This window comes from Trichomycterus rosablanca, chromosome 12 (genome assembly GCF_030014385.1).
Source record: "Trichomycterus rosablanca isolate fTriRos1 chromosome 12, fTriRos1.hap1, whole genome shotgun sequence".
Classification (NCBI taxonomy): domain Eukaryota; kingdom Metazoa; phylum Chordata; class Actinopteri; order Siluriformes; family Trichomycteridae; genus Trichomycterus; species Trichomycterus rosablanca.
The window spans coordinates 12,202,536-12,216,852 of NC_085999.1; the positions used below are offsets into that span (position 1 = coordinate 12,202,536).

A 14,317-nucleotide genomic window follows, 5' to 3' on the forward strand; every position below is an offset into this window, starting at 1 on the left:
TCTTTAAAAAATGCCATCTGCAGCAGTCAGAGGCCGATCGTAGAGGGCTTTCAAAGAAAAGCTAAACGTTTTCCAAGACCCGAATCATCAAAAGTTTGGGAATACTTAAAACTGGCACAAAACAAAAAGGTGGTTTGTACACTGTGCAAAACTTTGATGGTACCACAGCAGTGCTAGCGCAATGTTGCATGTCTATATTGTTTTAACTTCTTAATTGCGGAGATCCTAGAATACAGTATTTCTTAGTGAGTTCAGTTAGGGCGCATTTTTACTTCTATATTGTTTTATTAAGCTTCTTAATCGCGGCGATCTTGGAATACAGTATTTCTTAGTGAGTTCAGTTAGGGTGCATTCACACGCACGCGCACTTGCTCCGTTGGGCTCGCGTTTTTTGTGGTTGCCGCAGCAAAAAGCTTCTTATGTAAATGCACGTAACGCTTTCCACTGTGTTTACATCGCTTAGAATGTGAAGTAAGTTTTAAGTGAATGTGTAGGTTCGAATCTGGGGTTATTCTGTCGTTACTGTATGTTGGACTTAATGAGGCGTGCCCACCTTTAACTATTTTATTTCTGCTATAAGTGTAAAGCACATGACTTTACCCTGTTTACATTTAGTTTTGTGCCGTATTATTATGCCGTACAGTTTGTTATTAAAATAAAAGAAGCATAAATGAGATTCTAAATTAAATTTTTGGAAGAAAAATTAATCGTTAGATGAATCGATTAATGGATAAAAATAGTCTATAGATAAATCGATAGAAAAATAGTCGTTAGTGGCAGTCCTACAGAGTGTATGAAATAAGGGGCACAATATGAGGCGGTCCTAGCAATCATATGGCAATTAAGTTAGTGTAACAGACTTTTCTGTGGTGTAGTGTGCTGACGACGTTTTATGTATATGTTTACATATTGGGTGCATTTTGTCCCTTTTGAGGTTTCCACAATCAATAGAAAAGTATGCTTCTCTACACATGTGATCATCTTTCTGTAGTCTGTGCTGCACCCCAAAAGAACAAGCCAGTGAAGTATTTTGCTCCCGATAGTTTGTCTTTGTACCATTTATTTCACTAAAGACGTTCGGTGACACTAGCAATCGGTTAGTCAAAATATCCATGATGTCAAAGTGTAAAGCAGCTTAAAACATTACTTGGGTAAATGAGTTTAGAAAAACTCCCAACCAATTCTGTAGATGTTGGGAAGAAGGGTGCAAAAACAGATGAGAATTTTCGTCTTTCAACTATTAAGGTAGGCTGTGCTGTGAATTATAGCTTCCATTTATTTGACATACATCAATTGATGTATGTTATTTAATGTCTGCCGTGAAATGTCCATAAAATTTGTGATTTTTAAAAAACAAGGTTTTAGTAGGGTCCTATTAATAAGAGAAGCCTTAAGCTTATTTATTTATGCAGCCTTGAGCTTTTTATAGTAATAATTCTCTTCTCTCTGCCATGTTTTAGCCCAGTCTCTGGTGGTGTCTGTGGAGAAGAAAACTACACTCAGCGTGGACGAAACGCTAAACCTGACCTGCTCAGTAGCCGCTAATGACCTGTCTTCTCTGGGCTTGGAGGTCACATGGCTGGTCGGGGCACCGAGTGGCTCCGGTAACCCACGAGTTCTTCTCCGAGTGGGGCGCGATGGCCAGCTTCTGGAGGGTTCTGAGCAAGCAGGCATGAGCAGGGTTCAGCCGGGTACATTCAGGCTTCTTTTGCAGAAGGTTCAGCCCTCAGACTCCGGCCTGTACTCGTGCCTGATCAAGGCCTGGCTGCCAAAAGGGAGTGGGGGATGGTATGACGCTGCAAACAAAGCCTCTGACCCGGTGGAAGTTCTGATTAAACAGCTGGGTAAGAAAACTTTCCGTGGTGCTTTTGCTATGTAATATTTATACCGCTCTCTCTAGGTACTTTTCTCTTTAGGTTTTTCCCGCTTTGTATCAAATTCCGAGTAAACAGTAAGAACCACTGAACCAGTAAGGCCTGCTCAGACAAGCCTGATTCATAATTCTAAGCCTGTGTTAATCATTACCCCCTTGGCCTTCTAGAACAACAAAAGCAATCTATGTGGGCGGTTAAATAAGAAGTTTGTATCTACTTTGCTTATTCCTTTTTTTTTTTTTACTTTTACCATGTAACGAGAACTTTGCATGTAACCTTTTTGCGTAGACCGTCACCTACCAATCGACATGAAATACATCCTGATTGAATACCCAAAATACAACAGTGAAAGACAAAAACTACATTTGCCCACCAATACATTAAAAGAAATCTTCACCCGAGATAATTCAGAAATAATCCTCAATTTACTTAATAATATAAAACTCTGTAGTCCATCTGTTGCTCTGCATGCTTTTTTTAACCTGCTTTCACCCTGTTCTTCAATGGTCAGGACCCCCACAGGACCACCACAGAGCAGGTATTATTTAGGTGGTGGATGATTCTCAGCACTGCAGTGACAATGACATGGTGGTGGTGTGTTAGTGTGTGTTGTGCTGGTATGAGTGACACAGGGAAAGGGGGCTAACAAAGCATGCAGAGAAACAGATGGACTACAGTCAGTAATTGTAGAACTACAAAGTGCTTCTATATGGTAAGTGGAGCTGATAAAATGGACAGTGAGTGTAGAAACAAGGAGGTGGTTTTAATGTTATGGCTGATCAGTGTGTATATATATATATGTATATATATATATATATATATATATACAGTGTATCACGAAAGTGAGTACACCCCTCACATTTCTGCAAATATTTCATTATATCTTTTCATGGAACAACACTATAGACATGAAACTTGGATTTAACTTAGAGTAGTCAGTGTACATCTTGTATAGCAGTGTAGATTTACTGTTTTCTGAAAATAACTCAACACACAGCCAATAATGTCTAAATAGCTGGCAACATAAGTGAGTACACCCCACAGTGAACATGTCCAAATTGTGCCCAAATGTGTCGTTGTCCCTCCCTGGTGTCATGTGTCAAGGTCCCAGGTGTAAATGGGGAGCGGGGCTGTTAAATTTGGTGTTTTGGGTACAATTCTCTCATACTGGCCACTGGATATTCAACATGGCACCTCATGGCAAAGAACTCTCTGAGGATGTGAGAAATAGAATTGTTGCTCTCCACAAAGATGGCCTGGGCTATAAGAAGATTGCTAACACCCTGAAACTGAGCTACAGCATGGTGGCCAAGGTCATACAGCGGTTTTCCAGGACAGGTTCCACTCGGAACAGGCTTCGCCAGGGTCGACCAAAGAAGTTGAGTCCACGTGTTCGGCGTCATATCCAGAGGTTGGCTTTAAAAAATAGATACATGAGTGCTGCCAGCATTGCTGCAGAGGTTGAAGACGTGGGAGGTCAGCCTGTCAGTGCTCAGACCATACGCCGCACACTGCATCAACTCGGTCTGCATGGTCGTCATCCCAGAAGGAAGCTGACGCACAAGAAAGCCCGCAAACAGTTTGCTGAAGACAAGCAGTCCAACAACATGGATTACTGGAATGCCCTGTGGTCTGACGAGACCAAGATAAACTTGTTTGGCTCAGATGGTGTCCAGCATGTGTGGCGGCGCCCTGGTGAGAAGTACCAAGACAACTGTATCTTGCCTACAGTTAAGCATGGTGGTGGTAGCATCATGGTCTTGGGCTGCATGAGTGTTGCTGGCACTGGGGAGCTGCAGTTCATTGAGGGAAACATGAATTCCAACATGTACTGTGACATTCTGAAACAGAGCATGATCCCCTCCCTTCGAAAACTGGGCCTCATGGCAGTTTTCCAACAGGATAACGACCCCAAACACAACCTCCAAGATGACAACTGCCTTGCTGAGGAAGCTGAAGGTAAAGGTGATGGACTAAACCCAATTGAGCACCTGTGGCGCATCCTCAAGTGGAAGGTGGAGGAGTTTAAGGTGTCTAACATCCACCAGCTCCGTGATGTCATCACGGAGGAGTGGAAGAGGATTCCAGTAGCAACCTGTGCAGCTCTGGTGAATTCCATGCCCAGGAGAGTTAAGGCAGTGATAATAATGGTGGTCACACAAAATATTGACACTTTAGGCACAATTTGGACATGTTCACTGTGGGGTGTACTCACTTATGTTGCCAGCTATTTAGACATTAATGGCTGTGTGTTGAGTTATTTTCAGAAGACAGTAAATCTACACTGCTATACAAGTTGTACACTGACTACTCTTAGTTATATCCAAGTTTCATGTCTATAGTGTTGTCCCATGAAAAGATATAATGAAATATTTGCAGAAATGTGAGGGGTGTACTCACTTTCGTGATACACTGTATATATATATACAGTGTGTATATATATATATATATATATATATATATATATATATATATATATATATATACAGTGTATCACAAAAGTGAGTACACCCCTCACATTTCTGCAGATATTTAAGTATATCTTTTCATGGGACAACACTGACAAAATGACACTTTGACACAATGAAAAGTAGTCTGTGTGCAGCTTATATAACAGTGTTAATTTATTCTCCCCTCAAAAAAACTCAATATACAGCCATTAATGTCTAAACCACCGGCAACAAAAGTGAGTACACCCCTAAGAGACTACACCCCTAAATGTCCAAATTGAGCACTGCTTGTCATTTTCCCTCCAAAATGTCATGTGATTTGTTAGTGTTACTAGGTCTCAGGTGTGCATAGGGAGCAGGTGTGTTCAATTTAGTAGTGCAGCTCTCACACTCTCTCATACTGGTCACTGAAAGTTCCAACATGGCACCTCATGGCAAAGAACTCTCTGAGGATCTTAAAAGACGAATTGTTGCGCTACATGAAGATGGCCAAGGCTACAAGAAGATTGCCAACACCCTGAAACTGAGCTGCAGCACAGTGGCCAAGATCATCCAGCGTTTTAAAAGAGCAGGGTCCACTCAGAACAGACCTCGCGTTGGTCGTCCAAAGAAGCTGAGTGCACGTGCTCAGCGTCACATCCAACTGCTGTCTTTGAAAGATAGGCGCAGGAGTGCCGTCAGCATTGCTGCAGAGATTGAAAAGGTGGGGGGTCAGCCTGTCAGTGCTCAGACCATACGCCGCACACTACATCAAATTGGTCTGCATGGCTGTCACCCCAGAAGGAAGCCTCTTCTAAAGTCTCTACACAAGAAAGCCTGCAAACAGTTTGCTGAAGACATGTCAACAAAGGACATGGATTACTGGAACCATGTCCTATGGTCTGATGAGACCAAGATGAATTTGTTTGGTTCAGATGGTCTCAAGCATGTGTGGCGGCAATCAGGTGAGGAGTACAAATATAAGTGTGTCATGCCTACAGTCAAGCATGGTGGTGGGAATGCCATGGTCTGGGGCTGCATGAGTGCAGCAGGTGTTGGGGAGTTACATTTCATTGAGGGACACATGAACTCCAATATGTACTGTGAAATACTGAAGCAGAGCATGATCCCCTCCCTCCGGAAACTAGGTCGCAGGGCAGTGTTCCAGCATGATAATGACCCCAAACACACCTCTAAGATGACCACTGCTTTATTGAAGAGGCTGAGGGTAAAGGTGATGGACTGGCCAAGCATGTCTCCAGACCTAAACCCAATAGAACATCTTTGGGGCATCCTCAAGCGGAAGGTGGAGGAGTGCAAAGTCTCGAATATCCGCCAGCTCCGTGATGTCGTCATGGAGGAGTGGAAAAGCATTCCAGTGGCAACCTGTGAAGCTCTGGTAAACTCCATGCCCAGGAGAGTTAAGGCAGTTCTGGGAAATAATGGTGGCCACACAAAATATTGACACTTCAGGAACTTTCACTAAGGGGTGTACTCACTTTTGTTGCCGGTGGTTTAGACATTAATGGCTGTATATTGAGTTATTTTGAGGGAAGAATAAATTTACACTGTTATATAAGCTGCACACAGACTACTTTTCATTGTGTCAAAGTGTCATTTTGTCAGTGTTGTCCCATGAAAAGATATACTTAAATATCTGCAGAAATGTGAGGGGTGTACTCACTTTTGTGATACACTGTATATATATATATATATATATATATATATATATATATATATATATATATATATATATATATATATATATAAAATACAAAACAATTTAAACTAGCATAAAACACATATTCAATTAAAATTAGATATGACCACATGTTGTGTATGTACAAACAAAATCACCATGTAATGATAGCGACAGCAAGTACCTTACATTTTCACATGTTTTACTGTTTACACACTGGGTCAGTAACTGTCAGATGCTGTATCATTTTGTACATCTTAATTTTAGCCTAACACACACTTCACCAGAGAACTCTCGGGATGGAGCATTTGTCCTCATTCATGTCCGTCCTTGTGTACTCCACCCTGTAGCTGTGATCTCCTAACACTGTCCTATTACACACACACACACACCGTCTGTAGTTTTGGGCTTACACTATGCTATTGGCGTTCATATCAAAAATAAACCCAAGTGTACTTTTACATTGCAAAATGTGAGTAGTTATTCAGGATGTTTGTCACTTTATCAAATTGGCCACAGGCTTTTTGGCTCATTCTTAAATTCAAACACTGTTCATAATTTTTTTACCTGAATTTGCATAGGCAAATCGTAATGCGTTTTAATCTGACAGAGAATAAAGTATCAGCGGTTTCATGCTTATGAACTCTTCTCACACAATAAAGCAAGAAAAATATTTGACAGTTGTAATAAACAAGTCAATGTGTCTTCCGCTGCTGGGGGATCTGAAGCCCTTAACGGAATGCTTTTCCACCCATGCATTCTGCACAGGCGCCTCTATCTGCCAATCAGGGTCCTTATACTGTATATGAAAACATATATATAAAACAAGACCGATAAAACTAGCATAATACACAGATTCCCGCTGTGAATATCATACATGTGACATGGCCTTCTAAAAACAAATGAAATGGTGATCTTATCACAGCAATTTGCTGTGCATTTTACAATTCCACTTTGACAAGTTGCGCTGTAGATCTCCAGTTCTACATGGGCAGTGGGCAATTCCTGCTTAAAGACAGCAGAATAAATAAACCTTAGGAGATGACCTTCTGGGGTATTGGAGGTTTTTGTGAAATAATTTATCCTTTCTTATATCTTTATTTTGAGTTATCTTTAATCAGTAAAGAAAATAACTATGAGCTGTATAATATGGCTGTGCCCTCTTCTAAAGATATCCACTCTTGTCCAGGGCGGCTGTTATTTGTATCACACACTAGAGATTTAAAGCATCTGAGTGCCTATGATTAACTGTAAGCCTAATCAGGTGGTCACCAGTGACATAGGGTTTTAATTCCACCCTCATCCAAACAAACATGAGTACTGGATCCTGTTTAATACACTGCCAGTGGCTTAATTTCCTAGTTCATTACCAGCTTTAATGACCAACTGTACCTGTACAGGACACTGACTAAAGGGAGTTGTCCATCCCCAAAATAATAAATACCATCATGGCAAGTTATATGTATTGTTCCAGCATGTTTGTGTGTCATGGAGGCAACTGATCAGCTGTTGGACCTGCTGTTTGGAAACAGGAATCTCATCCATCAGTCTGCAAGCCAGAATGCAGAGTTTATCTTTACACAGCAGTGACTGAGGTCAAAATAAACACTTTACTAAGGTTAAACCTTTTCAATTATTGGGTTTGTGTAAAACAGAAATGTTTTGACATCTACTAATTGAAAATAACTCATCCTTGACCAGGTCTTTATGTTACACTTACCTAAGCTGCTCTTTATTTCTTCGTTGTGCTTAGCATGAAGTGATATAAAGCACTTCCAGTTTTAATGTGTTTTGGAACTATTGTGAACATGTTTGTTGGTAGTTAGGGATGCACATACTGTCTTTAAACACAAGTTCCTGTTACTGTGTGTGTGGAAGGAAGTGCTTTGTATAATCAAGGCCTTTATTGTATTGGTTCCCCTTTTTTAATTTTAACTTTGAAATGCTGTGGGCTTAACCTGTAGTTATTTGCTAGCATTAGAGGGGCGGCATGGTGGCGCAGTGGGTAGCACGGTCACCTCACAGCAAGAAGGTCCTGGGTTCGATCTCTAGGTGGAGCGGTCTGGGTCCTATCTGTGTGGAGTTTGCATGTTCTTTCCGTGTCTGCGTGCGTTTCCTCCGGGTGCTCTGGTTTTCTCCCACAGTCCAAAGACATGCAGATGAGGTGTATTGGAGATACAAAATTATCCATGACTGTGTTTGACATTGAACTGGTTAACTGATGAACCTTGTGTAATGAGCAACTACCTGTCCTGTCATGAATGTAAACACAATGTGTAAAACATGATGTTAAACTCCTAATAATTAATTAATTAATAAATAAATTGGGGAGCAGAGAAGTTAGAACACTTATTGATCGGTCAGTCATATGTCTATAACATTTTAGCAGAAGATTCTCATAAATATTTGTGTTTATCTTTTTGTTGATTTTATACCACTGAACCCCATGCATAACCTATACCAATTTAAGAAGTGCACATAAGAAAAAATATTTTTACTATATTGGCCATGAACCAACACGGTTATCTTCGTAAACATGACATGTAACTGAAATACAAGGATGTGAAACAGTGTGTAATGTTCTATATTTAAAAAAGCAGAATGTGACTGTTTAAACAGTTTAACAATCAATTACTTGTCATTATAGCTAAATAAATAAGTCACTTCCAATCACTGATATTAAAATCTGATGTTAATTAATGTATGACAATATTGGATTGTAGGACCTGATAATTAATTGCAATTACCTCAAATAATTAAGTGTGAAGTAAGTGTTTTTCCCCCCCAATATTAATAAATCAATCAATAAATTCCTAATAGGACGCCCAGGTGGCGCGGTGGGATATTATGCTAGCACACCAGCGCCGAGATTTGAACTCCTCGGTTCGAAACTCGGCATTGCCATCGGTCGGCTGGGCACCATCTAGCGGGCATAATTGGCAGTGCCTGCAGCAGACATGGTTCTTCTAGGGCAGGATGACTGGACTATGTGGGTGGGGTCTTCAAACGCTGTGTAAGGACCTTAATTGGCAGACAGAGAGACGCCTGTGTAGAGTGCATAGGTGAAAAAGGGTTCCGTTAAGGGCTGCCTGCGGGTCGGAGGAGGCGTGAGCAGCAATATACCCACCTCGACTGCAATCAGAGATCCCTCAGCAACAGAAGACAAATTGACTACATTAAATTATGAGAAAATGCATAAATAAAATAGAAAACAAATCCTAATAGGCAGAAATGTTTCATCTAGAGGGGAAGGGAGAAAAAAACAATCAAATCTGTTTCTTCAAGGTTTTTTTTTCCATTGACCACACCAAAAATGTAAAATTTTTAATCCTAATAACTGAAACTGTAGTAAATTTCCTCACAAACTTTAAGTTGGCGAAGTTCTAACATAACCAAAGAACTCCTAACTTGTCATGCCATGTATGTAACTTCTAAGTGGCATTAATAACATAATTATATTCTTCTACCACACAACTGGGTATTGTGTATCTCAGATGTGTAACAAGTCTATGAAGTCATAGTGTGTGGGTTCACATACTTGACACATTCATGCATGTATGATGTATGAACACACATGCTTATAAATGATTAGAAGTCTCTTGTTAGACTATTAAGCATAAACAAATGGCATTAACCATCGTTTATACAGCAATTGCAAAACAATGGCTAATGCAAGACTGGTAGCTCAGAACATGAACTTAAGTTAATACAGATTAATGCTTCTCCATAATAAATGTCTTCTCTCTGCCTGACCCATCACAGAACCAGAGTTTAAGGTGAGTCTCACCGCTCCCGTGACCCCCCAGTTCACGGCCGATCCCACCGAACTGCTCTGTGAAGCGACCGATCTCCTCAACCTGCAAGATGGACGCCTGGGCGTGACCTGGTCCTACACCAAAAACACACCAGGAGATGCCTCTCAGAGCGCAACCATTATCGCCTCTTTAAACGAGCGGGGTGTGCTGGTACCGGGAGGTGTGTATCAGCAGAGGCTGGAGAAAGGTGATATAGCCGTGAGCCGCAGTGGCCCTGACACCTTCAAAATAAGACTGCTTCACACTCAGGATGAGGACATGGGCTTTTACACTTGCATAATCGCCGCTTGGACTCATGGTCGCCAGGACCAATGGAACAAGGCTAAAGAGGTCGCGTCCACTCCTGTCGCAGTACAGTGGACGACTAAGAGTAAGTGCCAGATTCTGTTTTCTTTTTTGGGGACTTGGGAAGATAAACTTTTATATATAATTTTTTTTATTGGTTGGTTTCTGGAGTAAGTAGCCTGAACTGAATAATATGATAGTTTTAGCTATATTTATTACCTCTTGATAAATGATATGATTATTTTTGGTCAATAAGTTGTCAGTAGTCACATGTTTTATCTGAAATGTTGTGCCAGTTACTAGGGATGTAACGATACACTCTAACCACGATGCGATGTGATTCACAATACTGGGTTCACGATACGATTTTTTCCTGACTTTTTTAAACAAAATTAAATTAAAGACAAAGTTTCCTTTTATTATTTCTCTTTAAAAAAAATAAAATACTGTATTTGTGCTTAAATTTAATTTATCTAAATAATGAATGTTCTTTTATTTCTGAGGTAGGTACAAACTACTCAAAACAATGCTGCTTATTTTCTTTTTGTGTAAAAAAAAAAAAAAAAAAATAAATAAATCCCACATTAACTAAATAAACAAATAATACAAATAAGGAAAGTCTCTTCACATAAATAAATTTGGCTGGAAAATTCCGAACCTGGCAACCTTGTAGTACCATCAACCAGGCGAGGTGAATAGCGCCAGTGCCCTCTTCTGTTTAAAGTGAATATCAATCCATCTGTCTCTCTACGTACTTTTTTAACCTGTTTTCACCCTGTTCTTCAATGGTCAGGACCTCCACTTGACCACCACAGAGATGGTATTATTTAGGTGGTGGATCATTCAGTGTGTGTTGTGCTGTTATGAGTGGATCAGGCACAGCAGCGCTGCTGGAGTCTTTAAATACCGTGTCCACTCACTGTCCACTCTATTAGACACTCCTACCTAGTTGGTCCACCTTGTAGATGTAAAGTCAGAGACGATCGCTCATCTATTGCTGCTGTTTGAGTTGGTCATCTTCTAGACCTTCATCAGTGGTCACGTCTTGTGACCACTGCCCATGGGGCGCTGTTGGCTGAATATTTTTGGTTGGTGGATTATTTTCAGTCCAGCAGTGACAGTGAGGTGTTTAAAAACTCCATCAGTGCTGCTGTGTCTGATACACTCATACCAGCACAACACACACTAACACACCACCACCATGTCAGTGTCACTACAGTGCTGAGATCATCCACAACCCAAATAATACCTGCTCTGTAGTGGTCCTGTGGGGGTCCTGACCATTGAAGAACAGGGTGACAGCAGGCTAAAAAAGTATGTAGAGACACAGATGGACTACAGTCAGTAATTGTAGAACTACAAAGTGCTTCTATGTGGTAAGTGGAGCTGATAAATGGACATAATGTTATGCCTGATCAGTGTACAGCTTGAGTATGTTTCAGAATACTGACCACACCAATGGTTGTGCACAAGATTTTGATGTAGCTAAATGTGGTTTGGAATGCAGCCAGACAAATGTTCTGGATCATGTTAAATACTTGAGACAATTTGCCACTGAGCTTCTATTAAAATTAAGGTTTTTATAGTAGATTTAGACTGTTAATGACGGTTTATCTTAATATAAAACACTCGTGCTGTCCTGACATTTGGTTTGTTGCCTGTTCTTTTTCTGCAGCTCCAGTGGTCAGCGTGGTCGCTCATCGAGTAAGAGAGGCTTCTACGGGCGGCTCCACGTTTGAGATGAGCTGCCAGGTGACCGGTCAGAACCTGCAAAACCCCGGCTACTCTGTGCTCATCCGTTGTGTGAATTCACAAGGTGGGAAGGCACGTAAAATCATATCCCTGAATGCTGATTCCGTGCTGCAACTGGAGGAAGGAATGGTGCACAGTCGTGCTGATAGTGTGGCTCTAGAGAAGACGGGTCAGCTAGAGTACCGCTTTCGCCTGTGTAATGCTCAGGACTCTGACCGGGGTTCATACTACTGCGACGTGACTGCGTGGACTCGTGATCCCAGAAACGAATGGAACAAAGCTGTCAGCGCAGAATCCAATAAAATAGAGATTGCCTTTGCTGACACAGGTATTACTCACATTTAAGCAAGTCATGATGTTTCTCTAAGTGTTATTGAGCTGTTCTGGTAGCTGTAGCTGGTAACACTACATACACTATAGCCAAAACTATGTGGATACATAACCATTAACATAACCATACATCAGAGATGTTCACAAGTCACAAAATACGAGTCCAAGTCGGGTCATGAGTCTTTAGACTAGAGTCCGAGTTAGGTCACAAGTCTTTAGACTAGAGTCCGAGTCAAGTCACAAGTCTTTAGGCTGGAGTCACAAGTCTTTAGGCTAGAGTCAAGTCACAAGTCACTTTAATATACTCAAAACATATATTGGATATGTAGCGTAGAAATAAACAAATAATATGTAAGTTCAGATAAACAACAATAGATTAGCAACTGTATTTTGTCGTTTTACTTAGTGCCTTTATTTTCCTAGTCATTGTGCAAATGAATGTAATTTCCGTAACAAGCAGGTACCAGTTAAAAGCTTAAACTGATACGTTTTGTTTTCATTGCAAAACAAAAGCGCGCGATAAATCACGGCACAGCGGCCAAAATCCAAAACACAGCAAAACAAATCATAACCACTGCTTACCTTAGCTTATGTTCTTCCAGATGCTATTAAATTTATAACCGTGTGTCCCATTAGGAATGTAATCCATTATTTTGTAAATGTGTACTTTTTCTAATTGGTTCAGAAAGCGGTCTTTCAACCATTAGCGCCAATTCTGTAGGAGCGTTCCATTCACCCCAGTTGTTCCTGTGAAGTGCACTACGTAGGGTATTCCACCATTTTAAGTGAGATTCCAATCCAAAGGTAACGAAAATTTTCAAATAAAGTGAACTTCAAACTGTGTAGGGAGTAGGGAGCGACGCTTCGTCACTACGCTGGAAGCTGGCTGTAACATTTACCCATTGTGTGCGTTGCGGGTTAAGACAGCCGGTTTTGGAATGCCATACATTGCATTCCAAAACCATGAGCATAAATATTGTTCTGGCCCCTTCTTGTTGATGTTTTGGCCTACTCTGTTCTGGGAAGGCTTTCATCAGCATTTTACATTGTGTCTGTAGGAATTAATGTCCATGAAAATAAGTGCATCGTTGAGGTCAGACATTGATTCTGGACTAAAAGGTTTGGCCTGTAATTGATGTTCTGATTTCTTTCCAGGGGGTTCAGTAACATCAAGGGCAGGACTTTATGAAAGCCACTAAGTTCCTTCACACCAAACAGTTAAACTATGTCTTTATTAACTTTGCTTTGTGTACAGGGGGACAGGAACAGTAGAGCAGTTAAGCCATTCTTAAACTCTTGACACACATTTGGAAGCATAAAATACATTTAGGAGGGGTGTCCACATACTTCTGGCCATGTAGTGTATATTTATTTTTTCTATTTATTTATGCATTTTCTCTCGATTTGCATAGTCAATTTGTCTTCCACTGCTGTGGATCCCTGATTGTGGTTGTAGCCTAGTGGTTAAGGTACTGGACTAGTAATCGAAAGGTCGCTGGTTCAAGCCCAACCTGTGCCAGGTTGCCACTGTTGGACCCTTGAGCAAGGTCCTTAACCCTCAATTGCTTAGACAGTATACTGTCACAGCTTAGACAAGTCGCTTTGGATAAAGGCGTCTGCTAAATGCCGAAAATGTAAATGTAAATGATTGCATTCGAGGAGACGCGTACGCAGTCCTAGCGGACCCCTTCTTTATGCCTGTGCTTCTGCATAGGCGCCTCTATCCACTAACTAGGGTCCTTGTGCAGCGTTTGACGTCCCCACTCTTGTCCGGTCATTTTTCCACCCAGCAGACAAGGTGTCCAATTTGTGTCTGCTGCAGGCACTGCCAATTGTGCCCGCTAGATGGCGCAGAGCCAAGATTTTTTACTTTTTTCAGTTTAGTGACAATGCTAAAACTGTAAAGACTGGGTGGCTGGGGGTGATCAAATCGTTTGAAACTTACACGAAGGCGGGCAGCACGGTGGCTTAGTGGGTAGCACTGTCGCCTCACAGCAAGAAAGTCCTGGGTTCGAAAAATTTATTTAAACCTATTATTAAAACTATTTAACTATTTGTGTAACACTCAGTTCTATGTATTCATGTCTTGCAGTTCTATACTTCGGGCACCTTAAAGAGTCTGAAAAATGTTCT

At 41.0% G+C, this 14,317-nt stretch overlaps 1 protein-coding gene across 1 annotated transcript in view; it reads left to right on the top strand.

The window, feature by feature from the left end:
* The window catches only part of LOC134324153 (prostaglandin F2 receptor negative regulator-like), a 35,855-nt gene that overhangs the window by 14,449 nt on the left and 7,089 nt on the right, over positions 1-14,317 (top strand). The window contains exons 4-6 of the mRNA XM_063005831.1: positions 1,461-1,844; positions 9,765-10,187; positions 11,778-12,182. Coding sequence (XP_062861901.1) covers positions 1,461-1,844; positions 9,765-10,187; positions 11,778-12,182 — 1,212 coding nt within the window. The remainder of the gene's footprint in view (positions 1-1,460; positions 1,845-9,764; positions 10,188-11,777; positions 12,183-14,317) is intronic.